General features: G+C 37.4%; 1 protein-coding gene across 4 annotated transcripts; it reads left to right on the forward strand.

The window, feature by feature from the left end:
* The first annotated feature begins 1,707 nt into the window (after positions 1-1,707).
* LOC143144394 (fatty-acid amide hydrolase 2-A-like) lies at positions 1,708-27,060 on the forward strand. Of its 4 annotated transcripts, none has more exons than XM_076306746.1 (12): positions 1,708-1,816; positions 12,659-12,967; positions 15,342-15,521; positions 16,482-16,701; positions 20,480-20,697; positions 21,275-21,386; positions 21,944-22,101; positions 22,421-22,558; positions 22,772-22,864; positions 22,971-23,138; positions 23,263-23,445; positions 23,749-27,060. In XM_076306746.1, the coding sequence occupies exons 2-12, from the start codon at positions 12,908-12,910 to the stop codon at positions 23,854-23,856; spliced, it is 1,638 nt and encodes a 545-aa protein (XP_076162861.1). In that variant the 5' UTR covers positions 1,708-1,816; positions 12,659-12,907; the 3' UTR covers positions 23,857-27,060. The 4 variants fall into 4 exon arrangements, with proteins under 4 accessions (XP_076162861.1, XP_076162863.1, XP_076162862.1 ...); XM_076306747.1 differs by lacking the exon at positions 1,708-1,816 and adding an exon at positions 11,690-12,170; XM_076306748.1 differs by lacking the exon at positions 12,659-12,967 and having other exon boundaries at positions 1,713-1,816.
* Positions 27,061-27,387: the final 327 nt, after the last annotated feature.

A 27,387-nucleotide genomic window follows, 5' to 3' on the forward strand; every position in this document is an offset into this window, starting at 1 on the left:
ATGAGCAATTTGAAGGCGGAAGTCTCCCCTTTGCAACGAGCCATCGAAAGTTGCCGCGCGATTTTTTCTCGCTGATTTATCGCACTTCGAACAACAAGTGCGCCACAACTCAAGGAAATGTGCACTTTTTTCGACGATTACAATGTTACGGTAGGTTCTTGGAAAAGGTAGTTATAGTCGACAGCGTTTAATTTGCGAAAGGAATCACGTGTTGCGTGTTATTCGCATTCACGAAACGAGATTTTTGTCCCGCATTAACGATCGTGGGTCGATTTAACGCCAGTAGCAAGCACACTTTTCGTTCAGGGTGCGAGAAATCGGCGAGAAAAAATCGTACACCAACCTTTTAATTGCTCGTTGCAAAGGGGAGGCTTCCATCTTCGAATGTATTGTAAAATAAATCACGAGAAAAATTTATCAACCTCGTACTGCTACGAGTTTCAATCTTAATAACGGGTTCTGGTCCAAGTCGTACACATTGGTTTGATTCATAGTTTAGGTTGAATGGGTTAAGTCAACCACTCGTGGTGATCGAAACAGTAACGGGTCACGAATGACCCTCCAGTACCAGACACGTGGCCATAATGTCACTGCGTACTAGTCTAGGATTAACGTAGCGTTACTACACATCGAATATTAACACTAGAATTACCAAAGGGGTAAATTTGATTTGTTTCAAACTTCTTTCTAAAATTACTCGATTATTAACAGTGTCTTTGCCTACAATATTCGTGGACAATTATCAAAATAGACAACTAACGGTATTCGTAAATTAATTTCCCTTTTTCCCAACTAACATCGAAAATATCTATGGTAATATAATGTATTGATAGTAATCTATTGTATCGATACAAATAGAAATACATACACCATCGGTAATTCCAGTGTTAAGGATTACTTTTATTTCGTATATTCCAAAAGTTCTTAATTTTCTCTTTCTACAACATACACCGGATACCGTTTTAAACAATCTTTGAGGGAAAAATGACTCAAAAACTACTATGATTTATGATAGTACTATTATGATACAGTTCCATGCCAAACTCAATCGTTCGTTTGCCTATCTATGCAACTTGTTCAACAAATTTTCATTCGCGATTTTTCTAATTAGATATGTATGTTTTGTCTTATACGTATACTTAGGTACCTTAATTGTACAGTAAGTATATGAGTTTGAACGATACGAAAAATTCTGATCATATTTTCTACAAAATATCGATCAACGTAAAGATCTCCAATAATTTGGAACAATTTAACGATATTATCACAATACTTGATTATTACCATAACGTACAAATGTATCGTGCACAGAAGGGTTAGAAATGTCTCGGTGAGACGGTTTGAAAATCGAAGAGGACGCAAAAAACTCCATTAGGAGACATATACGAGGTGGGGGTTCAACAATTTCAAGAATCGGTATGAGAAAAAATACATTCATAATTCAGAAGTTCGGTGGTTCGTAACATCGGTCGAAAGAAACTGATTTGAATGTCGTTAATGTCCAAGTAAAATACAGTATCGTACGTGGTACGATGCGCAACGTTGCGAGCGATGGAAAATAAAACGTGGAGCGAGAGATGCGAGGAACGAAAAATACGGACTGATTTCCAGGAGGAATCCCAGTGGCCCCCACTCTGGACAACGATGAAAACCGTTTTCTTTTTGCAGCTGCACGGTATCGAGGCCGAGGCGAATCAGTGTTGGACTAACTGTTCGCCGCATCCGGACTCGCAACATCCACCACCGGCCTGTTGCTCGCATCGTTCGCGAAATCAACGCGGAGAGAACGCGTGTACACGGATCGTCTCTCGCCATGGTAAACATTAGAGCAGTGATACTTAACCATCGTGACCGGCGATGCACCACCGCCGTTGTAACGCCGGCTGCACTGCGCCGCGAATGTTTGCCAACAGGTCCGATCGATCTGTCGAATTTTCATTTTTCATGAAAATTTCATTTCTTTAAAAAGAAATTCTCTCTTCTGGAAATTTTCACTGTCTTCACTTGGCCACGATCACGTGCGATGATTTTCCAGCCGCGATTCTGCCGCGAGCCCCGAGCTGCTTGTAAATTGTGTCGCGAGCGCGCCGCCCCTCCGAGAAATTCTTCGAAATTCTATCGCGAGTCTCGAACAATTTCTTCGAAAGATTTCTTCCAAATCGTGTCAGAAGTTCCGGAAAGTTTTCCTTTTTAAATTGTGTCGCGAGCCCCGAACAATTCCTTTTAGATTTGTGTCGCAATTCCCGAATAATTTCTTTTAAATTTTGTCACCAACCCCGAAAAGTTTCTTTCGAATTGCGTAACGAGCGCGGAAAAATTATTTCTAAATCGTGTCGCGAGCCTCGAAAAAATTTTTCTAGATTGTGTCCCGAATAATTTCTTCGAGATTGAATCGACAAGTCTCGTACAATATTTTTGAAAAGGTTCTGGATACAAATTTCGTCATTTTTATCGAATGGAATTCGTATTATAGAATGAAATGAAATTTCCACGGTGAACGAATGAAAAAAATTGATTTCGAACGACTATCGATGTAATACTCGATAATATTCAACTATTATTATGAGAATCTATATTCCGAGTTTTGATTTTGATTATTATTTTATTATTCCACTATCGATCGAACGAATCTCGCGAACGGATCGTTACACGATGTTCTTGTACGTGTTCTACTCGTATCGAGTGTTGCGTTTTCGTTCCTTTTCACTTATCCTCGCTCATTGAAGCGATCAGGAGTAGGTAGGACTCGCGTTGAAAGAGGCTTGAGAAAGTGTCAGCCAACTGTTGGCCCGCGATGAATTCGGGCGTCGAGAAAGTTATCGTGCACGACCACCACGCGTATCGTTTCTTCGAATTCTGGATCGAGAAAAATCGCGCGATCGTGCCGATAATTGGCCGCAGAATCACCGTGTGGATACGAACCGCTCGTGTAAAAATTTTTCATAAAACCTCCTACTGGAACATCATTATAGTAATCACACGGTACACAGAGAGTATAACTTATTGGGGGGAGAAAGAAAAAAAGAACGGAGAAAGAAAGATAACTAGGCAGCGAACTAATTTTTGTCTATTCCGGAAAGAGGCTAGAAAGTTGAAGAGAAATAAAAATGTCGACGGTTGTAATAATAGGTACACTACCGTTCAAAAGTTTCTGGTCCAAATGAAATCTCATTGAAACGTGTCATATTGTTGCTCGAAAGTTACAAAGATTGATTTCGATTACTGTTTTACACGTTCAATCAACGTTTATGAGTTACTGTTACGATATTTCACAAGTGTCTGGATAGTTGTGGCTACCAGATTGTATTGTGTGGCTACCAGTTCGAACGCTTCTCGTTCGAAGTAGAACAATTTAGTGAAATAAAAACCGTGTATCAACTTTTAGGGGGTTGCTGTAAAGGGGAGGCTTGGATCTTTAAATCCACGGTAATCTTAGACGAGTACAATATTTTTTAATCGATTGAGAGCGGTTTGAAATTTTTCAATTTCTTTCTTTCTTTGAGGAAACTATCTTTGTATTTTCAATCGTTTCTCGGTGTAGGAGAACTTTCAAGGGAATTGAACTTGGTGACATGAAAGTAGAGAGTCTGACCTTTAAAATAACCCCATGAAGATTATCGTACGGTTATTATTCGCGGAGGTGCAACGGTTGAACGATCGATGGTGGTTCGATCGGGAAACTTTTGAGCGGTAGTGTAGTTGTGCTCATTCTACGCAACTTATGACAAAAAAAAGGAGAAAGACGGACGATCAAATAGGAAAATAATTTTGGTGTGCTACAGAAAGATACTAGAAAGTTGAAAAGAAATAAAAATATCGACGGTCGTAATAATACGTAGCCGTGCTCATTCTGCTCAACTTATTGCCGAACAAAAAGAAGAAAAACAAATAATCAGCCGAGACAGTAATTTTAGCGCGTTGCAAAATGATTCCATCGGTAAATGTCAATTTATATAACAACAAAATTCACTCCCGCGGCGTCTTCCGTCGCGTAAACATTAACCAGCAGGTTGAATCCATTTTTCTTTCGCGAACTGCGCGATTAGAAACTTAAGAGACCAAGAATCACTGTAGTAATTCATACGTTGCACGTCGAGATTTGTGATTAGAAAATTGGGAAAATTGGTATCTATCGTGGTTACGTAACTCTTCGTGGATTACTCGGTAGAGATTTTTGTGATTAGATAATTGGAAAGATAATTGTCACGGCGAATTTTAATAATACAATGTTTTAAGTCTGTGTGTTTCCTGTGCGTGGACGAGACAAACCGGAAGTACATCGAGGTGTTTGCAACTCTCAATTTCGAACTGAAGCATTCGGTGTTAAATATAGGTCAAGTCGAATAAACTTCGATATATTAGAAAGTAGTTTTAATGTACGTGAAAGAATCATTGGATCGTCCCGTTGGAACAAGATTTATAAGTTATCACAGAAGTTTGTATTCTTTTTCTTATTTTTATATAAAACTCGTTGCAATTATTGCTATCGGTCAAACATTTACTACGGGATGCGTGGTATTTGAAACAAACTCGTTCCTGAAGGTCGTTCTGATTCGAAGTGAATGTACAATGGTCATTAATACGAATGGTATTTGTAATTTTGCGTTAGTGATCGTCGCGGGTTTCGGTTTTTCGTGTTCGCGAGTTCGATAGATACCAATCGACGAGATCCTGATCGTATGTAACTTAATTACGAATACCATTACACGTTTATTCTTTTTTTCGCGTCAATTATGCACATCTGTTTCGTTTTATCTTGCATCGAATTATGAATACATGATTAACGACGAACGATTCTAACGCAATTCGAACATAAATTTTCCCGAGAGAGAATTCATTAAACAAATAATCATCTATATGCAAATTGAACGATATTTTTAACCTGGAATTGAATCTAACGATAGTAAATTTGTTTACGATCGATTTGTTATTTTATGACTAACTGCTGTTCGTGCGTTCGTGACCTTTGTAACACGATAACGTGATAACACATAGTTACTATTCAATATAGTTGTTTAAACTTCTTAATAGAAAAGTGTAGTCAAAGTCGAGCAAGATTTAATTATTTATGTCTACCAGTGATACGAAATTAAATTAACGATTTTATCTGCTCAGTGTAAATACTGTTCAGGTTTTTATCCCAATAGCATGGAAATGAGATAAATATGAATTTTCGTAATTAGTGTCGTTCGAAGATCAATAAGATATTAACCGTAACATCGCGCAAAAAGAAGATAATCGTGTTTGATAAAAGATCAACAGCAACCATCTTAAAGTCTCGACGCGATGCTGTAAGAAAGTTCTTTTCATGAACAATGACAACATTATGAACGATAACGATGAATATTTAATTATATGAATAATGTACACTTTACGTAGAATATTTTACGTGTACGTAAATATGTTTTAACTTCTAACTTACAATTTACAACTTACAACTTACGACTTATAACTTACAACTTACAACTTACCACTTACAACTTACGACTTATAACTTACAACTTACGACTTACGACTTACAACATCACAACTTACGACTTATAACTTACAATTTACAACTTACTACTTATATAAAATTGTTACTCAATCTTTCCACGAATCTATTTTTTTTACACTCTATTTCTTGGTATTCAATATTGACCAAAAATAAAGCAGAAAAACGAGTTTTGTCAATTAACGGAAAGATCAAAGGGCCACTCAGCCGCGGAATTCTTCGGCGTATCATGTTTTGTTCGAAATGATGAAAAATCGGGTTTCGACGTCACCATTTATATTTTACATTTAGATATGTCTATTATTGAGATTCCTGACGAAGGAATCAATTAAGGTATTTTAATAGATTCTGTGCTACACACGTTCCATTTTTCTCTCGATAGACTCCACGCAATTTTCAACGACGTTTCTGTGCGCAATCAACGTTTAAATTGTTCTTGATTTTTCAATACTTTTATGTCCTTCCTCCCGATTCCATTCTTCACTGACCAGTTATTTCGTAACGTCTTCCTCACTGCCTACTCAATCGCTAACTAGTACATTATGTTCCGTAATCGCTCGTTTCCTGGCTAATTCACAATCGATTTTTGTGTTCCTCTTCCTGGTCGATCCTTAACTGTTTTAGTATTCTCTAATTGTGATTCCACGAACCGTAAATCATCTGCTTCCCATTTCACTCATTATTTTCGCGAAGTAACGGTACGGTCCAGTTTGCTCACAATTTCTTAAGATAATTCCAGTTATTATGATTTTCACTTTCGATGAATTTCCAATCGAAATATCTGTGCTACAGGCGTAAACAACTATGAAAAATTAAAAAGACATTTCTACTATAAACGGAAACTTCGATTTTTACAACGAGAATAGATACTAAAAAATTCTTTTCAATTCGTTTCGATTTCGATTCATTCACCATCGGAGTACTTTTCAAAGTTCATAGTAGTGGAAGATATACACGTGTCGAATAAATCGAATTTGAAACAATTCAAATGGAATTTTTTTAACGTTCGTCTCCGTTGAAACTTTACGGTTTATAAATTTGATTTTATTACAAACGTGTACGACAATTACAACAAATAAAACGTGGATCGATTAAGGAACGTCGTATCTGTTATTTATTATTTAATGAAACGCTAAACAATTGCCCGTTTTTGTAAAATTATACCGCTGAACATTACAGTACCGTGCATTTATAGTTTCCACAGGTATGTCTTCCTGATCGATCTCCAAATTAGGTATTCCTTCATATTTCAATTCCTAACTGGTTCTGTTTCACTATTTCCTTCTTAGCTACCCTCGACGATCTTTGCTCTTTAATTCCTCTATAAATTTCTCTCGACGTGTACGATCCCCAATTGATTTCTTTGTTTCTTTTCCTCAACGAGTTCATAACCGATACACAATCTGTACTATAATTATTCCCCTCCTAAACGATAAGGTATACATTCGATATCCTCACATCAACTGTGTAGCTATTTCTTAATCACGTTTCCCTCTACTATTTACCTCTCACTATTGTTCCAATTTCATTCATTGCTCTACACTCGATTCTCAACCGATCGAGTATACTTGCATCTCTTCTATAATTATAATTTTTTTTCGGGGTCGTTCATATTTCTTTTATAAAACTCTGTCCTCTTGTCCGAGCAATGTCACCTTCGACAATTCGTTTTCTCTTCGCTCGTTCGCTGCGTCAATTGTTTTTTCACTATGTTCGCGTAAATCTGTACGCGACACGATTCTATATTCAATATTCAATTTGCACGGACACTTCGCGGCTGCACATAGATCATAGGCACGGTTGCACCATGTCGGGACCACTTGAGAATCCGTGCGTCACTTTGTGCAACTTTTAACGCTTCGATCACGAACCACACACGTGGAGGCCGTGTCTCTTGTCGCATATTTTTGTCCACAATGTTAATATTCGCGCAACGAAGGAATCACAGCAACGTTCGTCTCGTTGAAACAATTTACAAGGACTTGTTGACCATTGCAAGATTGTAAAAATCGTAGCCTCCGTTTATCGTACGAGTCTCTTCTCAATTTCGTAGAAACTTTTGTTACATTGGCGTCAAGTTCGATAACTGTTCGTTCTGTGATCGTGAGTCGATGATCGTTTATAAATTTCACGAGAGATCGAAGAAAAAAAATTTGCGCGAATAGTCAGCGAACCGAAGAAAAACAACCGTGTAGATATAGTCGATGTTAATTGAACGAATAAGCGGATCGATAATGTTTCGCGAATTACAATACTCGAGACAACCGTTCTAAGAAAAGCAATCAAATTTAACGTAAAAAGAGTTTTCCTCGTGCCGGTACATTAAACAAGACGCGGTATAGGCGCTAAAAAGTGTGCGACCGAAGCTGATAAATAAGACGAAGGAAGACAACGATAGTACGGATGAATAAATCAATAACGAACCGTGGAAAGACACTGATTTAATACTGTTCCTCGTTGATGATATCAGAGCTTCGAATTAAGAAGAGACTTGTGCCTGAGAATCGCTTAAAAGAAACGTGATCGCAACGAGCAAGAAAAAGGTACTCCGTAAGCAGAAAAGGTTTCTAATCGAACGGATGAGCGAATCGGATATTAACAAAAGATGCGTTGAAAATTTATGCAAATAAAGTGTAATTCCGTTTGCCCGTTTCGATCGGAGGAATTTTGATGTAACATTTGGAAAAACTTGAAACTTATAAGACGTTAGACAATTCGTTCGAAAGGAGAATGTTGCGAACGTTGAAACTGTAAAGTGAACTTTTGCGATAAAAAACGAATAGGACGAAAGTTGTTGCGTATTTAATTCGGCAACTTTTTTATTCCATACAAATGTACGATAGAATCCATGGTAAACGAGATATCGACATTCCTGTGACTTTTTCTCGCGAACAATGATTTCTGCTTCAAGGTGTGTTGGAACGATTACCGTGCAACATGATTTACCTGCTCCTGGTTCGTTTAATCCGTGAATTGGATAAGTTGTCGATCGTAGTGTACACATAGTCACGTGTACGCGTTTAAATACCGATAAAAATCGGTGTAATACGTATCTCGTTCCACAGGGAATGCGTGCACGAGATAATTATACCTTTGATTAAATGACATTATTAGAGGAGGTAATTTTTATAAATGCAGAAGAAAACGAAGAGATCCAAAGAGATAAGGTCAGATAGAAACGATGAGTCGACTTCTTTTCCCGGTGTAATTACGTTACGATCGATGCAACAAATATTAGGGGGAAATACTTTGTGTAAATGCACGTGTAAACGAAGTGATCTAGGGTGATGAGGACAGATACACAGGCAAGAGTTGACTCATTTGCTCCAATGTTATTATATTATTATATACGTCATTATGTTACTAATATAATGACGTAATTGGAGAAGTGGAAGACCTTTGTACAAATACATAGAAAAATGAAGAAACATGAGAAGACATGGACGAATCGACTCGTTCTCTCCAGTGTTATTATATCACCACCGATACAATACTAGAAGAGTGGAAGACTTTTATATTATATAAATACATAGAGAAACGAAGAAATACAGACACGAACGAAACAATTCGTTTTTCCAGTGTCGTTATATCACCATCGATATAATACTAAAGAAATGGAAGAGATGTATTATATTGGGTTGTTCGAAAAATCATTTCGTTTTTCTCTGGTGAAAATGAAACACGATTTTTTTAGAGTGCATAAACATTTTATTAAATTATATATTCTCCATTTTGGAAAACGAAATGACTTTCCGAACAACCCAACATTACACACTGTAAATGCATAGAAAAGCGAGGCGATATAAAAGGATACGGACGACTCTCTTTCTACGGTGTTGTATAACGACAATATAAAAGTATATTGTCTTTTATATTGAAATCTTGAGTTCTTTGCATAAATACATAAAGAAGCGAAGAAATCCAGGAAAATACGAACGAATAGAAACGAGGAATTACCCAATTTTCCTCGGTCAACGGGTCAAATCTCGACGAGGTGAAATCTCGTGAGAACGGATTGATCAACCAACAAGACTTTTCCGACACCTTGTATGTGACGAGGCTTAAAGGCGGCAAACAGCCGTCCTTTTATTTGCAGACTTGCAACACGCTGTTCGCCACGAAAAATACTTCGCGCCGCGTGGTTTGGCCTTCACACTGCATTAGGCAGGTGGTGTAACCGTTGTTAGCCGACCTAGACCCGATAGGACTCGGACGATACTAACTTTCGGATCTATCGAGCTGTCGACCGCTTTCACATTGAAATTCCGTGCAGAGTCGGAACACTGATGGATCGCAACCCGCCACCTGTTTTTCGAACGTATACCTTGTACCTGAGTATCGAGAAATAAATACGAGGTCATCGAGTTTATTATCACATCGTCACGAATGGAATATCGTCGGTAAAATTCGCAATAAATATATTTATAATATTTAAATTCTATCGTTGGACGTCACGAACAACCTCGTAGATCTTTTAACTGCCTCGAGTCTAATCAAAGAAGATGGACAGTATCACTCGAAAGTCAAAACGACAAGTTGCAGTGAACTTTTTCTGGTTTTTGGGGACAACACTGTGAGATACTTCTTTTGTCGATTTTTACACGTACTCGAAAGTATGATTATTGAGAAACAAATTATGAAAATTAATTCAACAGCGAAGAGATTAATTCTCCATGAACGCGTCAATATTTGTCACTTTATCTATATCTTGGGATTTTTTTTGTAATAAATACTCGGAAGGAAAAGGACATCGAAGGATCTGTAATAATAATATTGTACAATTTTTTAACTAGGCGAAGATAGTCGTCGAATGAAATCTTTCGATCAGATTTTTATCCCGTTTTAAATGTTGAAGATCTAGAGTGGTAACTGCTCGACCGAAGTAAAATCAAGTAGTTACGCAAGTGTTATTGTTTTTTCTGTAAAAGTTGCTGAACACGTTCTCTCTTCTATGTTTTCGTACGAGTAAATTATCGATGCGATTCTACAAATGCAATTCCATCTGCACGGAATTTTCCACTTTGAGATTACGAGGAAATATAATAAAAAAAATATCTACCGTTCTTTAGAAAGTTCGGTGTACAACGATTCATTTATTACTTTTTATTTTCGGTGTTCGCGAAGTTCCGAGTAAACTCGTATGTAAATAAATGTCTTCCAGCCCCCTTATTTGAAGCGTTGTTTGCGTCACTGGTCCCTGAAAGATTCAGATAAAGAAATCCATTGAAGAAAAGTGTTCGACCAAGAAGGAATGTACCAACAAAATTATGCAACTAATTATTCAATATATCGAGAGTTTGAGAGGAGTGAACGTTCAAGTGAGTTTACAGAAGTTGCGTAAACACCTTCGGGGTCGCGTAATTACCGAATACAATACGCATGTATGATATCGACGTGTTCGATTATTGCTCAAATTAAAATACATTGCGTAAAAGATTCTAATACATTGTCTCCTTGCAACAACGATCTTTTTTCAACACCGTATAACGCAGTTCTCGACGAATATATTCGAGATGGAAACGCAACTTCTGTTTGTCGCTTGAAATGATTTTTTACATTGCGAATTCGTGGTACGAGTATCGACACATTCGGACATTATTCAAATTATGCCAAACGTTGTAATATATAATGTTCTTCGAAACGGTGATCGGTTCTCAGCTTCTTGAAACGCACTTCTCAACGAATATATTCGAGATGCAAACACGACCTCTATTTGTCGAGATGATTTTTTATATTACACATTTTATCATTATTTAAATTATACGAAATGTGTAATATATAATTTTCTTCGCAACGGTGATCGTTTCTCAGCTTCTTGAAACGTTCTTCTCAACGCATATATTCGAGATGCAAACACGAGACGATTGACACCTCGATTTGTCGAGATGATTTCTTTACATTACCCGTGTGATCCTTATTTAAATTGTACCAAGGATATAATACATAATTTTCTTTACAACGGTGATCGTTTCTCAGCTCCTTGAAACGCACTCCTCAACGAATATATTCGAAATGTAAACGCATTCTCCATTAGTCGTTAGAGAGGACTCTTCGCAAACAAAGAGTCACGGGGCGCGCAATTATCGAACAGGAGAATGGTTGATCGCTCTTCGAACTGTTTCTCGACGATATTAAACATCGATGTACGCGGAACAGACGAGCTAGAGAATCGTCGTAAAATATTCTCGTTTCACTCGACGTATTTCTGAAGAAAAGTCGATTTCTCGATTCGAGAGCGACGAGAAGTGGCTACACGATGAAGTTCGATTCGGTGCGATAACATCGAGTGTCAATAACTCGGTAAATACGGCTGTCAATCAGTTCGAGCGGCCAACGTGTAGAAGGTCGATGACGGTTTCACGAAACGCCCCACCATGATGATTTTTCATTTAAGTATGCTGCACGCGTGTGGGATCCGTTTAGTCCGCACCGCGACTACTGAAATAGTATACGTTGTCGGACGCGGGAGACACGGCAACGTTCGAAACGTTTTTTCACCTCGCTGTCAACAATCTCGTGCATCTTTTCTCGTTTCGAGAATCCACGTTGACCCGCGTCGCGCGAACACAAACGAAAACCAACACCAAGGTTAAACGGTCTCGCGCATGTTTTTACGATTATCGCTCGTCACGTCGTTGAGAAAAGCTAACGAACGTTTAACTAAGTAAACGCAACAGTGAGTAACTCGAAATCAATCAACGTCGAGAGAGATGCAAGCTTTGCAATCTACTTAACCAAGTACATCCAACGCGATCGACTCAACAGAATCTACAGAACCGACGAAATTTACATGAAAGAAAATTAATCTCTCGACGATTTAACACGTTCGCAATCCAAACGGCAATCTCGAGTCGACGAACATCGTACGTTTAAAATGGACTTTAGGGATTCATTTCCATGCAAGTCGATCTCTGTTCAATAAGATTTCCATCGATCTGAAAATTCGTGACAATAGATCAAAATTATTAGTAGATTACTGTTCGATCGACGCATATTGTATGCACGATCGAAAGAAAACAACGGTTAAAGATTCTGGGGGACAAAAGTAGGCAATTGACAAATCTTGGAAATTTGAGGGCACGAGGAAAATTATTTGAAAAATTGCCAGGAAAATTGTAGGGGAAATAGGCGAATCGTCTCGTAAATATTAAAATTATTGTAAAGATTTTGGAGCGAATTTGTCGAACGCGAGCATCTTTCCGCGTTCGGTGATAAGGAAACACCGTAGAGCGGTGTCGATGGACAAAGTGAAGGAACACTAACAACCTCGTTGCAACGAGATACTCGTTAAATGTTAGTGCTCGTGGTGTGACGGTACCTGATGACGTAAACGCGGGAAACTCGAGGCGAACGGAAGCAACCGAAGACGAAATTTTCAACAACAAGGCTCGTTGTTCGAGGAAGAGAAGAAACATGGAGCTTGTATTGTATGTGTTGCCGATGCTGTACGCGAAACTCGTATTCAATCATTCGGTGAGTCTCGCGATCTGTAACTTGGCTAAATATAGAACATTTCGTTGTGTAATGTTAGAAAAATTATCGGGATCGAACCGGTGATATTTTGCCCGAATTGATTTTGAAAGATTACTTTTCATCGAGAATTTCACGCAATGGTAGACCGTATGAGTATTGTATACTATAAAAAATTGGAAATATTCATACGTAATTTATAAATATTTATAACGTAAACTCTTTTCCAACTAGTTTTTCATTCAGAAATTTTCTTCAATTGTGGAAGGTGGAGTTCTCTGTCGTCGATGTATTTGTAAAAATTCTAAGACGATATTAACGATGAACTTGGACTTGATCGACAGTAGACTATAGAAGTTGCGTAACAATGTTACAAAAGATATCGAGGACTCTATTGTTTACATACGTGAGTCATGTACGGTACCTAATATAAAAGATGTCGACTCCATTGTTTAGATACGCGAGACATCCAAGATAATGCCGTCCTTGCGAATAATACGAAAAACGCACACAATCTTCTTTCGTTCGAATAATTGCTCTGGATAAATAATCGTGGAGAAATTTATATATCGATTAGAATCTGGAGTAATTCTAGTTTGGTGCTAAACAAGTACTGTCAGTGAACAAGAATCCCAGCTACATAATCCCCACACACGAACGTATTCAAATTGTTCCTCGTGAAAATGTGATTGCACGAGGTTGCGCAAAAATGCAACTCGGACAACTGTGAACGAGTATCAATGACAAGTTGACGGATAAGTGAAACGTATCACGACTTTTCTAATACGGTCAAGCATAGCTTGAACACGAAAGAAAAATTCTCGGTCGCGTTCAACGCTGTTTATCGAACGAGAACTGCTTTTCAATCTGACCAGGACAGCTTCGACGATGAAAATAAAAATTTCAACCAGTTCCTGACTCTTGACTCGATCTAAAATTTATCGTAACTCGTAAACAAATCTGCTACAGATATCGGAATCCTGTGTACAGACTCATCCATAAGTATCGCGACACTCAAAAAAGGGATAGAAATAAGAAAAATATGCTTCTTATTGTAAGCATTGTATTTTTCTCGATAGTAAGATATTTTCTTTTTTTTTATCATTTTGAAGAATTATCGTTTTATACGAACACAATTCCGATTTTTTCCCATTGCAAAGTTTGCGTAAGCTCTTGATATATATCGTTCCAATAGGCTCACACGCAATATTTACTTTTTTCGCGATGTAAAATATTAAATGGGGTAACACACCTTTAACAGGTCTATAAATTTTGCATTCACTTTCAATAAATGTCCTAATACTTCTAAACGTGGATGTGCATATTATTTCACAACTTTTATCACGTTGAAAACGAGATTCTCCACGCAATAGTGCAACCAGAAATTTCAAATAATAGGGGGCACATTTTTTTATTACAGAAAGATATCTTGATCATTTTTTCAAACGTTCCTTAAAATTTCTTTTACTTTTCTCTTTGTAAACATCCAACAAAATTGTTTAAATTCTGTCGTAGAAGATCACCTGCCCTTCGTTTCCCTCCTGGAAACCGCACAATGAACAACTTTGAAAAAGGCAAATTTCGCACGACTTGAATTCGATTGTCTCGAAAGTGTCGGGATTATTTTTTGCAGAAAAAGAATGTGTGTCTGGAACACGAGAAATTAACCCGTCGGGTACGCTACTGGTTTTTTTAGTTAACCTCTGTGTAGCAACGAGAGGCAACGAGAAACGATTCCCCTTTCTCTCGGTGTCTTCTTAATGATGTCAATTGGTTTGGTCGTGGCGATTATTACATTGAACTTTCCCGCGCGGCGTTGAAGAAATTATCACTTTGGTTTCTAAATGACCTTTCCCATGATCGTACCGTGCGGGTAAACCGTACCGTAGCCGAGCGCTACAGTTGCCGCCCAATATTTCGACCGTTCAAGGTCACCGAGGCGTTACTCCCACCATAACGTTCGTCAGCCCCCCCCCCACTTTTCGTCTCCTTGAAATATACACCACTCTATCATCCAGACAGACACACAGAAAACTTCGAAGAGACTTCGCAACGGCGTTTCTAATTAACCTCGATTATTTTTAATTTGAATCGCTCGTAATAAACACAACTCCCTTCTTTCGCCAAATTTATCGTTTAACCTCTTAAACGACACTCGTCGTTCTCCCTTTCTGAACACGTTTTATTAATTGTTACATCGTAAATGCGATACTTACGATTGACGATACAATCGTTGAGTCGCGACCGTGTTACTTAAAACGGTGTGTTTGTACTTAATTCAATACAAATTTAAGCGCGCGTTTGTATTCAACTTAATATAAATCCAAGCACGTGTTTGTATTTAATTTGGCACAAATTTTTACGTTCTCTTTTGCAGGCTACGATGACACTGATCGTGCAGAAAGTTCTGAAATTCATGGTGTATTTATTATCGTTACTGATAACGCCGATTATCAGGTTACAATACTTCAAGAAACGGAAACTGTTACCACCGATACAGAACAAACTTCTGTTGCTCTCAGCTACCGAGATCGCGCGACGAATTCGTGAAAAAGAGGTGAGCAACCGAGAACAAACAATTTTGAAGTAATAGGGGATTTTTCTTCGAGAATTTTTCAATCCCATTTAATCTTATTTTTCGTCTCCTCGAACTAATTTGTATCAATTGAGTTCACGATCGCTCGAGAAAATCAATTCCCACGTTCGTTGCATAATTATGTACGTCGTCGTTGCATGTGCAGAAATTGGATTAACACTACATCGCGGACGTGTAATTTATATAACGCTCGTTACATCGGAATCACCAGTTTCAATTATTTTTTTTTTTTAATTCCACCGTAACAGAATCTCTTATTAATTACTAGTAATTACTTCAGTTTATCGTGTTCCGACTGTTCGACGAATGAATAAACAAACAAGTAAATGTACACACGCGTGAAAAATATATCGTGTTTGAAATAAAACTTTTAAACACTACTGTCGCCAGTAAATTGAAAGTAAAAGAAGTGTAATCGATTAAAAATTCCTCGAAGAGATCTGGTCCCGATGTTTAGCGAATTCTTCGAAGTTAAGTAGAAAGTGTTCAAACTCTCTGCTTTCGAAGGTTCGCGAAATGATCAATGACCCCGTAAAAATTCACCTTTTTTGCATATTCGTACTCCAACGAAAGTAAAGCCGAATTCTACGATCTTGTCTCATTCATGCGTAATAAATTCTTTATCGATCGCAATTCGAACAAATTTCTATCGTGCGGTAGACGATCTTTTTTTTAAATAAAGCAAATTTAATCTTTTTTAAATAAAGCAAATTTAATTATTTTGAAATAAAGCAAATTTTTTTTTGTGAATAAAGCAAATTTAATTTTTTTTAAATAAAACAAATTTAATTTTTTTTAAATAAAGCAAAATAATTTCAATAATTTCCATTGTGTGATGAAAATTTGTCACAATGGGTGTCTTGTGACTAGGTACACGAGGATTTAGGTACATTTCGAACGTTTTTTTTTATTTTTCCATAGGTCAGCAGCGAGGACGTGGTCAGAGCTTACGTACAGAGATGCAAAGACGTGAATCCGATAGTGAACGCGATCGTCGAGTCGCGATACGAAGCCGCTATTCGAGAGGCTCACGGTGTAGACGAGTTCTTAACGTGGACCGAGAAGAGCCAAGATGCGCTGGCACGTGAAACGCCGCTTCTTGGTGTTCCCTTAACAGTCAAGGAAAGCATAGCCGTGAAAGGTTCGTGGAGTCCTTTCTTCTTTCTACTTCGTGCCAGGAGTTCACTGACCCGTGAGAAAAGAAAAAAATTCGTAATATCCGCAAAGATGTACACGCGTTTCGACTTTCGATCTGCAGAAAGCAGTCGAACGAGGAAGCTGATTAACGACGAGATCGACGCATTTTCGTGGGACGAGTTCTTTTTTTTTTCGATATAATAATTCGAGGAACAATGTTAAACAATGGAAAGTTAATTTCGTCCTGTGAAAATGTTGTCCTGTCGATCGATTTCTCCGATAACATTAATAGTACGAAAATTGAAAAGGAATATCAATTTTTGCATTTTTATAATTATTTCGGTAACGACAATTTTCGTTCGTAGACAATAATAATAGAATCGAGAGAATTAAAAAGAGGGATGTAACAAAGAGTAATCTACTTGTTTATTATTATGGTAATGAAATTAGGAAAAATTAAAAGAGGAATATAAAACAGAACAATTTACGTATTTTTATTATTATTATCATTGGATTTGTCATCGAAGGGAATTAGCTTGATTGATCGTAAGTAACTGTGTCTCTTTACTCCCAGGTGGTTTATTGATTCTAAAGGAGGAAGGAAGAAAGATATTTCCTTAATTACATATTATACTTAGAATGAGTATTCATGAGTTTTTTCAATGTAAATACGGGGCAAAGAAGCTCCTATATGTTACCGCAGATGCAACGAGAGACGCTCGTTCCGACTTCCGATTGGTGGAGTACGCGCTGTTCGACCAATCGGGAATCGGGTCGCGGCTAGTGCATTTTGACGCATCTGGGTCAGTGATGTTCGATCCAATACTTTTTCGATTGAACTAGTTTCCACGTACAGGGTCCAACGAGGTAAACCTTCGAGTTTCATCGTAAAAGTTTGCTAAACAACGTATCCCGTGTCAAAAAATATAGAGGTGATAATTTAAAAAAAAATAATTAAAACACTTCCATACGAATCCGACAGACCTTCTCCGCGTTCATCTGTTCTTACTAAACTCGCAAAGTACAAATTTTCATGTTGAAAATACAGAGTGGATCTCTTCGATGCATCGATCGATGCAAAAATGAGAAAAAAAATCATACGATCTTGCATTTGATTTTAAGTTTACAATGCACAACCATCTTTGTTCAGCAATGTGCAGCTGCTGTGTGATGCACACTGTTTCAAATAAAACTTAAAGAAGTATAATCAATTTAAACAAATTTGATCTGTAGAACAGAATAATGAAAAAGAATCTTGTCCTTTATTGAGAAAGAAGACTTTCGATACAGTATATGAATATACAATGGTAATTTATTCCACATTGTATTTAAAACGTATATGTAAATGCATGTAAAGTTGGAGTAAAATAAGAATCTATCGAGCATCGCGTATGAACAATTCAGCAAAATTTGCAACTAAGGATTATCCGAGCACAGAAGCAGTAACTGGAGAACAAGGTCGAGTAAGGATTACGTTTATATCTTATATAATTTTTTTACATTGATTTTATCTCACGATGCACCCTGTATATAGGGCACGGTTATTTCATTACAAAATACGATTACAGCAGCGCGAACCTTCCACAATGCGCACTCGAGAACACAAACGAACCGATCCCGTGCATTGAAACCGGTTTCGCGGTCGCATTTCACGGATTCAAGATCTACACGTTTCTCGGTGTTGGTGCACAATATCGATGCAGTTCATAGAAAAGTGGTTGGCATCGTGCTCGTTTCACGTACCACTTGGCCGTACCAGTAAAGTAAACTTGTAATCACCTTGAACACAGGAAAGGTCTATGATCGAATGGTAGAAAATCAATCGACGTATTTCGGAGCAACTATAACTCCTCGAGCGATTACGTAAGAGGATTAAAAAGTAGAAAAATCGCAAGGATCACAGTTCGAATCCAACGATTCGAAAATGGTGCGAGAAAATTCCACTTCTACACTATCATTACAACGAAACTTGTTACGATGTACAATATTCGAATTGTGAAAACAAATTAAACTATTGTACGATACATAGACGAGAAAATTTCAGTTGTACATTATTATTACAACGAAACTTATTACGATGTACAATATTCGAATTGTAAAAAAAAAGTAAACTATTGTACGATACATAGACGAAAGTAAGAAAAACTTAGAAAATTAATTGGATCGTATGAATTACAGTAATCGTAATCCAATTTCCAAACTTTACAAAAAGGTGGTATACGAAGGAAAAAAATCCAACTCGAGAAATCTATAAACTCAGTAATAGGTTTAGATCGTAATATTCAATTTAAATGAGACTTCGTAAAGAATGATTAAAAAGTGCGCGTCAATAAATACGCTGACGTATTCTTGGAGATTCGATAACGATTGAAAAATTCGACGAAAAAATTTCTCACCTCCGAGATCTTTAGTTCATCTGGAAAGCGACACTAATTTATTATTCGGATTTATACTTACATCGGTAAGAATTACTTTCACCGGAAACCTGACGAGAAATGTAAAGATTCATTGATCTCTCGAGCAGTACTGCGAAAAAAGGAACACGTGACTATCGATCAGCTTTTACGATTCACGAAACAGGAAATAAAAAAAAAAAATTTCGAAACAAGGAAACGGAAACGACCTGATTAAATTTTCATTAGTTTCTCGTAAATAATCGGTCTTGTCGATGTACTGTCACTGTGTTCGAATTAAAAATTATAACAGGGAAATATGCGAGTGCATCGTCAATTGCGTGATTTGCGAATTCATTTTTGTGGAAAAATTATTTATACCATATAACGTACTCCTTCGTACCCAACAATTTTTAAAGAACATTTTTTATACCTTTGAGAGAAATTTCATCTAGAATCTTCACCCAGAATTTCACCCAAGATTACTGTAACAGTAAGTAACAATTAACGTTAGAAGAATACTACTCGAGAAAGGAAGATTAAATATCGATTTCGAGATCGGAGAATCGAACTTTCTCCGCCAGACGATCGAATTTCAAACTTCCGTCAATATTTAACGACTCGTTCGAAATACGTCTCTCTACTCGCTAATCGGCTACAATTTTTACACTTTCATTGCCTCTTAACGTTTTCGTGACACGTTCGCGGGCTCTTTGTTCCCTTCGTAGATTTGAATCACACACGGTATTAGAATTCATGTTTATTAGAACCACTCCGTTAATTCGGAGGCGTGAAACATGGCTGTAAAGTACGTAACGGGACTTTGGACTCACCTTGTATACTGTGGTAACAATACGTTGCAAGTAAGGCTTGGACTATTTCAACACCACAGCTTCGAATACTCGTGTATTCGATTATTAAATTATTCAATTATTGCAATATTAAACGAAACTTACTTTTAATCTTGTTCGACTGTACATTCAAAATCTTGGCTTCGAAAATATCCCTCGTTACTTATTTCTCTGTTATCCCTCACTCTTTGTTTCGCGAACAATCTGTTACGATAACTTCGATTAGAGAAAATATATCACGAGATTGAAAACCCGAAGAATGAATCACGAACTCGAAGAACTCGATCTACAATGCCTATTTACTACTCGAATGCCGCAAATATCGAGGTGCTTGATCGGTGAACAAAATAATCGAATGGTATTCGAGTATTTTAAATTTGCCAAGTATTCGAATCACCGAAATGTTCGAATGTTGGAATACACACACTTGGACGAATAGTAATCCTAGTTACAGTTCGTCGAATTAAAAGATAAGACTATCGAGAAGTTCACGTTCGAGAAACAGATCGTTAGAGCACACGTGCTTCTATTCTTTCAGGAATGTCTCATTCGGTCGGTCTGAAGAAGAAGATCCCGGACAAAGCAGCTGAGGACGCGGAAATCGTGGCCATGGCGCGTCAAGCAGGCGCGATTATTCTGCTGGTTAGCAACACCCCGGAACTGTGCTTGTTCTGGGAGAGCAACAACAGTGTGACCGGTTCCACTTGGAACCCCTACGACAACACAAGAACCGCTGGTGGTTCTTCGGGTGGCGAGGTTTGTACTTTCTTGAAATTACAGTGGTCCCTTCATTTAACTGATCTAATAGGGGTACAAGGTTGATTGGATTATCGAGGGTGTTGGAAAATCGGGTATCTATTTTTTTAGAATAACTGGTAGGTACATATAAATACAAACACGAGAATAATAGATAGCATTTTTGGGGTATAATGCATGCTTGGTTCAATGTACATTTAAATCTCACGAATATTCATCGATTTGAATTTTTTGTAGACACGTGAATAGGAAAATGACGTCAATGCAATTTATTAATATTTTACGATATTGCTCGTTCACTGTAATAATGACGTGATTCAAAATCCTACGATTCTCGATCTACGACCGTAAAACGAGTTGAGGAACAATTCAAATTCACACGTTGCGTCTTTCGATATATTACTGTTGCATTATTAGCAAACGAGTTTTTTGTTTCACGTGTAATTGGTCGGATAAATCGGAGATTAGATAATCGAAGGACTATTGTACTTTAAATTAAATTTCTGTTCACATCTCCTGTTTGTAAATCAATATTCGACGTATTTCCTGAGAATCATTTTCGTTTCTCTTGTTCCAGGCAGCTCTTCTGAGCTCCGCTGCATCAATCGTGAGTCTTGCATCGGATATAGCGGGCTCGGCAAGATTTCCGGCCATGTTTTGTGGGATTTTCGGCCACAAACCTAGTGCTCGTGAGTTTCCCCCGCGAACGAACGTAATTTTTATCGATGACAATGTTACTCGCAGTTCTGACACACTTTCGGGACTTGGTCGAACGCACACTGTTCCACAGTGGGTGATCAATTTATTACCTAACACTTTGAAACTATTACTTGTTCGAAGTTTGGTTACATAACTGGTAGCAACATCTTAAAACTGTTTCAAAGCTTTTACGGTAAAAAAAATATGTACCGAATACTTCTTTTCGGGGTCATTTCGTGGTGCCATATGAATATAAATTTCCCCATCAATTGATGTTTATTACGGATGGGTGCAAAAAACAGTGTGATGAAATATTCATATATATACATTTTATTGTAAAAGTTTTAAAATAGATGTAACACGTTACGAATACAAAAATATATTTTTGTAAAAATCAAAGTATCGTTGTAAAGATATTTTCGATTCAATTCTTCACCAAACCTCAACTAAGTAATTTCAAGGTGTTCGTAATAATTTGATCGCACCCTGTAGCAAATATTAAAAAGTTCTTCGATTTTTATCCGATCAATGGTTGCACTCGTTGCAGATTTGGTGTCTTCCAAGGGTCACAAACCACATTCTGAGGACAAAAATTGGAACAACTATTTCACGCTGGGTACCATGAGCAGATACGCAGAAGATCTACCCCTCATGATGAGTATCATATCTCAAACAGAGGAGGGTCGTAATAATTTTCATCAAAAGGTTACGATAAATACGTCTTTCTATTTCTGCATTTGTTATAATTGTTGCATGTCACGAAAATTGCAATTTCGAATTTAGATGAAACTCGAATCAACACGTTTGTAACGCGTTCAGTTTTCTCAGACTGTAAAAATTACGATAATTTTTCCATTTTTTCATACATACATTCACTTATGTTTCCACGAGTCACCGGAATTCTTTCAATCCGGGACGATCGATTTTGTCGAAATTACACGTTGTTGTAACGTTGAAAATTTTTGAACATTTGTCCAACGATGAAAAAAAATTCTAATCGAATTGTGCACCTTGTATCGCACAGGTATCCGTGGCGAACTTGAAGTTTTTCTATCTGGAAGAGTGTTGCGGAGTAACAAATTCCATCAGCCGGGATATGAAAGAAGCTATCAAGAAGCTGAGAACGTATCTTGAAGCGACGTACGGTATCAAAGTGCAAAAGGTACACAATGGTTTCAAACACGGACGTTAAATACAGTGACTCCTCGATAAAACGTTCCGAGCGTATCCCACGGTGTACGTTTTAACGAGGTGTTACCGTGTGCGCACCTCGTTGAACATTTTCGATCGTGTCACAGTACCATTTTGATCACATTCATTTGACCACGTCACAGTAACACTTTGCAATTGTTTGATACAAAAATATCGTTTTCAGGCACGAATCGACATGAAGTACGCGTTCGATATATCCACTCGTTCGCTATTAGATATGAACGTGGACGACGTAGCCAAGGAATTCAAAAATTCGGTACGTAATTTCTGCTAAGAATTTTAATTCGAACTTGGATGTTGTTCGAATCGTGGATACTTGTAAAAAAGAAATAAAATAAAATCGATGTTTAATCTTCGTACAGACTTCGAGCAAACTCTTCCTGGAGATCATCAAATATTTCTGCATGGCGTCGTCGTACACACATTCGATGTTCGCGTATACATTGTTGAAATGGATATTCAGCAAATTCCCAAAGAGGTATCGTACCGGAATGATCGAGAGGAGAGCATCGTTAAAGAAACAATTCGAGGTAAGTTCCGAATGTACAGTCTCGAAGAAGTTACTCTAATCTACTTTTTAACGCCTCGTGGAGGAATTACTTCGTAATTTATACGTAATAATCGTCCACGCATAAAGTACTTTCGCTGTTGCAGGACGTTCTAGGCGATAACGGGGTGCTCATTTATCCCACGTTCATAACAGCGGCGTATTATCGTTACGAAGCGTACACCATGACTCCCAATTTCACTTACATGATGATTTACAACGTGCTAGGATTGCCTGTGACTCAATGCCCGATGGGATTGAACGATAGGGGCTTACCTATTGGCCTTCAAGTAATTATCTTTTTAAGTACTGTACAATATTCTCGTCCATCGTTTTCATTGTGCTTCTAATACTTATATTTTCAATTGTATTTTTCAATGTAATGATATTTTATTTGAACTCAAACTCTTGACACGGTACTGCTCAACACTTTGCGCCGATTTTCTCTTTCGTATTTCCACTCTTTCCCAGTTTCTGTTTCGTTACGGTGAAATAAACCCGTTGAATAAAAAGCATCGTGTTCGTGTTCGTACATATACTCGTGTTACGTAATTTTCTAACTGCTCGGAACTACAATCTCTTTTTTGTTACAGATCGTCGCAAACGCAGGCAACGATCACCTGACCATAGCAATGGCTCAAGAAATCGAGAAAGCTTTCGGCGGTTGGCAGCAACCACCGTGCACCGAAACATCGGTTTGATGTTTCCCTTGTCACACGATAGAAATTCAAATAATGAAAATCTGGAGTAACGCATACTTGCGACGTTTCGTACTCTCAACGACGCGAAATCGGTCACGGGCATCACTTTCGTATCATTTCGTTTCCAGTCTGGTCGGTTCGAAGAGTCGACCCGCTTAGAAGAAAGATGGATATCTCCGCATCACGCTCGACGAGCAATCACGGTAGGTACTTGTTTTGGTACTCTACAAGTGCCAAAGTAATTCCGCCAAGACGTCGTCATTAAACGTCGATCAATGATGATTCTAGCGAAATAAGTTATTAGTATGAAGCTGTGAGGAGCGTTCTCGAAGCTCGGCAAAGATGAAAGACCTATTTTAATTTAAGTCGTAAAACACATTACCGTCACGGAGTGTCGCTCTCGGTTTATTAGCAAGCGTGAGTGTAAGTAGCGATAAAAGTTTTTCAAGTCTTAATCCGGTAATTGCGTATTAAAAGTAAGAAAAAAATTCTAATCGATAAGATTCCTTCTAGGGCTATTATGATCGACACTTTACAGTAGTAGACGATCGATGTAAATTGGTCAAAGCTGCGAGCCATTTTTCGATTATTTGTTTAAAAATCTAAAATTCAAATGCGGATGTAAGTTCAATGAGGATTTGTGAAGAATGTCACTAAGGAGTGTTGTAACGGTAAAACGAGGGGAACGTTTATCGCTATTTGCGTGGAATGCATTTCGATAATAGTGTACGTGATACTAGATAGTGGCTCGATCAATAGTGATACAATAATGCGTCAGGGATTCAAGATCAGGAACCATCCCAATCACTGTTCACGTTTCTTCGATTCGAATAACCATTGGTACTAAAGTGGACTAAAAATTGTTCTATTTCTCATCGTACATTCACAAAAGTATTTTCAATAGCTTGGTTAAGTTTTTCCAATGAAAATAAGCCCAAACACGACTTTATTCCAATTACTTTTATATATAAATTGAAAATTTGCTTGTAAATGATTCAAATACATTATCATATCACGAGAGTATTGTCAATCGGTCAGATAGATTTTCCTTTATTTGGATTATTTTTAATTATTATGTAGCTGAAGGTTTTTCAGAAATGGTTCGAAGATTATGTAATTAAAAAATAAAATAGAGCACTGTTTGGACTCGTTTTTTATCGGACAGAAGTCGTCGATCGAACAATATTATTTTTAAGAAGGTGCAAAGAACATTTTAATTCATAGTAATATTAAAACATGGATACACTTTCGGCCCCCTTTCGGCACCCTTTAGAAACTTTTAACGATCGAATTTCTAGATACCAACGGATGTACATTCGGTCGAAGGGACCTTGTCGCACTGTCTCCGCTGGTAAAGATGAGTTTCATTTTTAAAAGTACGCGGTAAAAGATGCGCATATCCACAACCGTTTATCTATAGTGGTACAATCAGGTTTCTTTTGACCGAGTGTACATTGGACAACACAAAACCCGTAAATACTAGACAGTGCAGCACACAAGCACGATGACTCACATTTTACGAATCGGAAACCTTACCTCTATTGCGTCGCAGTGTTTAGATCAAGCGAGCTTCGTGTATCTAATTCATCCTTATTGGTGGCGTGCCTGATTTTTTATCTTTCACGAAGAGAGACAATATTGTATAATGTTTTAAGTCTGACTTTAATAGTGGAGTGTTGGAAAGAGTCGAAATTGTAATCAACAGGATGCTCGTTTCTCTCCAACATCTTTACGATGCGTCAAATTGTGCGTCACAATTCAAGACATTTTAAGCTTTTACATAATATGATTTGATTAACGAATAAACAGGTGAACTTAATAGACAGGTACTATGTGGTAGCGCAGCACTACTCAATATCATCACGGTGCAGAATAAAGATGGTAAAACTTTGATTCGAATAAAAGATGACGAATAAAATCAACGTATAACGATTTATTCGATTGACCGGTTACATTTTTATTCGTTCATTGTTAACTATTTTATCGTATATCTGAAATTCTAATTTTTATTCCACGAGTAACTGAGTTGTTCATTTTTTATTCGTTATTCGAAAGTTTTATCCAAATACGATTCAGTACAGTGCCTAATGAAGTAGTTCTTACGATAATATGATCGTTCAAACCTGTATGTACCGAGTGTTAAAAGAAAAAACAGTTCAAGACTTCTAAGATTGGAACTCGCCAAATGAAGGAAAAATGTCCTAATTAACGATTCTAGAATTTCTTCAATTGCTCTCAAGACTTCCTTATCAGAAGTCATAACAGACCTAGATCTTTCTGAATTTCGATGTCGTCTTAAACGAACCAGTTTCGCAAAGGAGTTGTGAAATAAACAATGAGATGGAATTTTCAAAAATATTAATTTTTCGATGCATATGTATTCTGCATTTGGTGCACACTTCCTCCATTTGGTAAGTACTACCTGCCTTCAGAGTCACGAACTGTTCTTTTTTAACATCCGGTATAATCAATACGTCGCGCATGACGTCTCTGACCTTGTGGTTTCCTTGACAACGAGAGGTCCACTGCTTGAAAGAAAGGTTAGAAGGGGAAACCAAACGTCTGAGGGGCCCTATGCTAGACAATGGTGATCTAAAGTAAATAAATTTCGGATAGACCTGTATATCAAGAAGTCGATGATTGGTAACGATTTACGTAACATTGTACCGGTGACATGACCCTAGAATTGTTAAGATTACTGTGCCTGAAAACCCACTAAAAAATTGTTCCTGGTACAGAGATCATTGTCGATAATTCGGAGTTTGGAGACATTAAGGACCATTGTGCTTGTAATGCACATTAGAACATATCTCGAGTTAAAAAATCAGTATTTCTGATTTTGAAACCGCTGTAATTAGGAAAGCGTATTAGAACATAGGAACACTTTTTAAATTTTGAAGATTTTGAGACCACTATGCCTGGATAATCTCAAGATGTTTTCGACACGCGTTACCAATGTCTCTAAAGTAATTTTATTTGTCCATTACCTATTACGGTGTGTGATTCACTATACAGATTTCCATTTTCGGAAGTCGCGTTACCTAATATAGGATCTTTCAGCGTCGTATCACAAACACGTGCAACAATCGTGTCAAACTTAATCGTAATAACATTTGTAATGTGTGAACGCGTTCGTTACAATGTTGTTCTATATTATATTGTAACTAAACGAATGTGGTAATTAAATACAAATCGCATATACAATGTGAAATTTTACATATCCATTCAGATATATTTCTTATCTTTCGAGATATTATTTTTGTGTTGCTATCACAATCTCGCAACATTGATACAACTGCAACTACGAGATTCTGGTTGCATAATCGCGAACAATATCGTCCGAATATCATTGACCATGATACATTAAAATGTGTAGTGTCAAATTGAAACAACTTAATGACGTAACACAGGTACCCACGAAAAATCATTTGTCATCGTCAACAACGAACTCTATGTAAATTCAATTCCTTCGCGCTGTAATATATTATTTTTCATACAAAGAAAAGGTACTGTTTTTTACTTTATAAATTA

Source organism: Ptiloglossa arizonensis, chromosome 3, assembly GCF_051014685.1.
Source record: "Ptiloglossa arizonensis isolate GNS036 chromosome 3, iyPtiAriz1_principal, whole genome shotgun sequence".
Classification (NCBI taxonomy): Eukaryota; Metazoa; Arthropoda; class Insecta; order Hymenoptera; family Colletidae; genus Ptiloglossa; species Ptiloglossa arizonensis.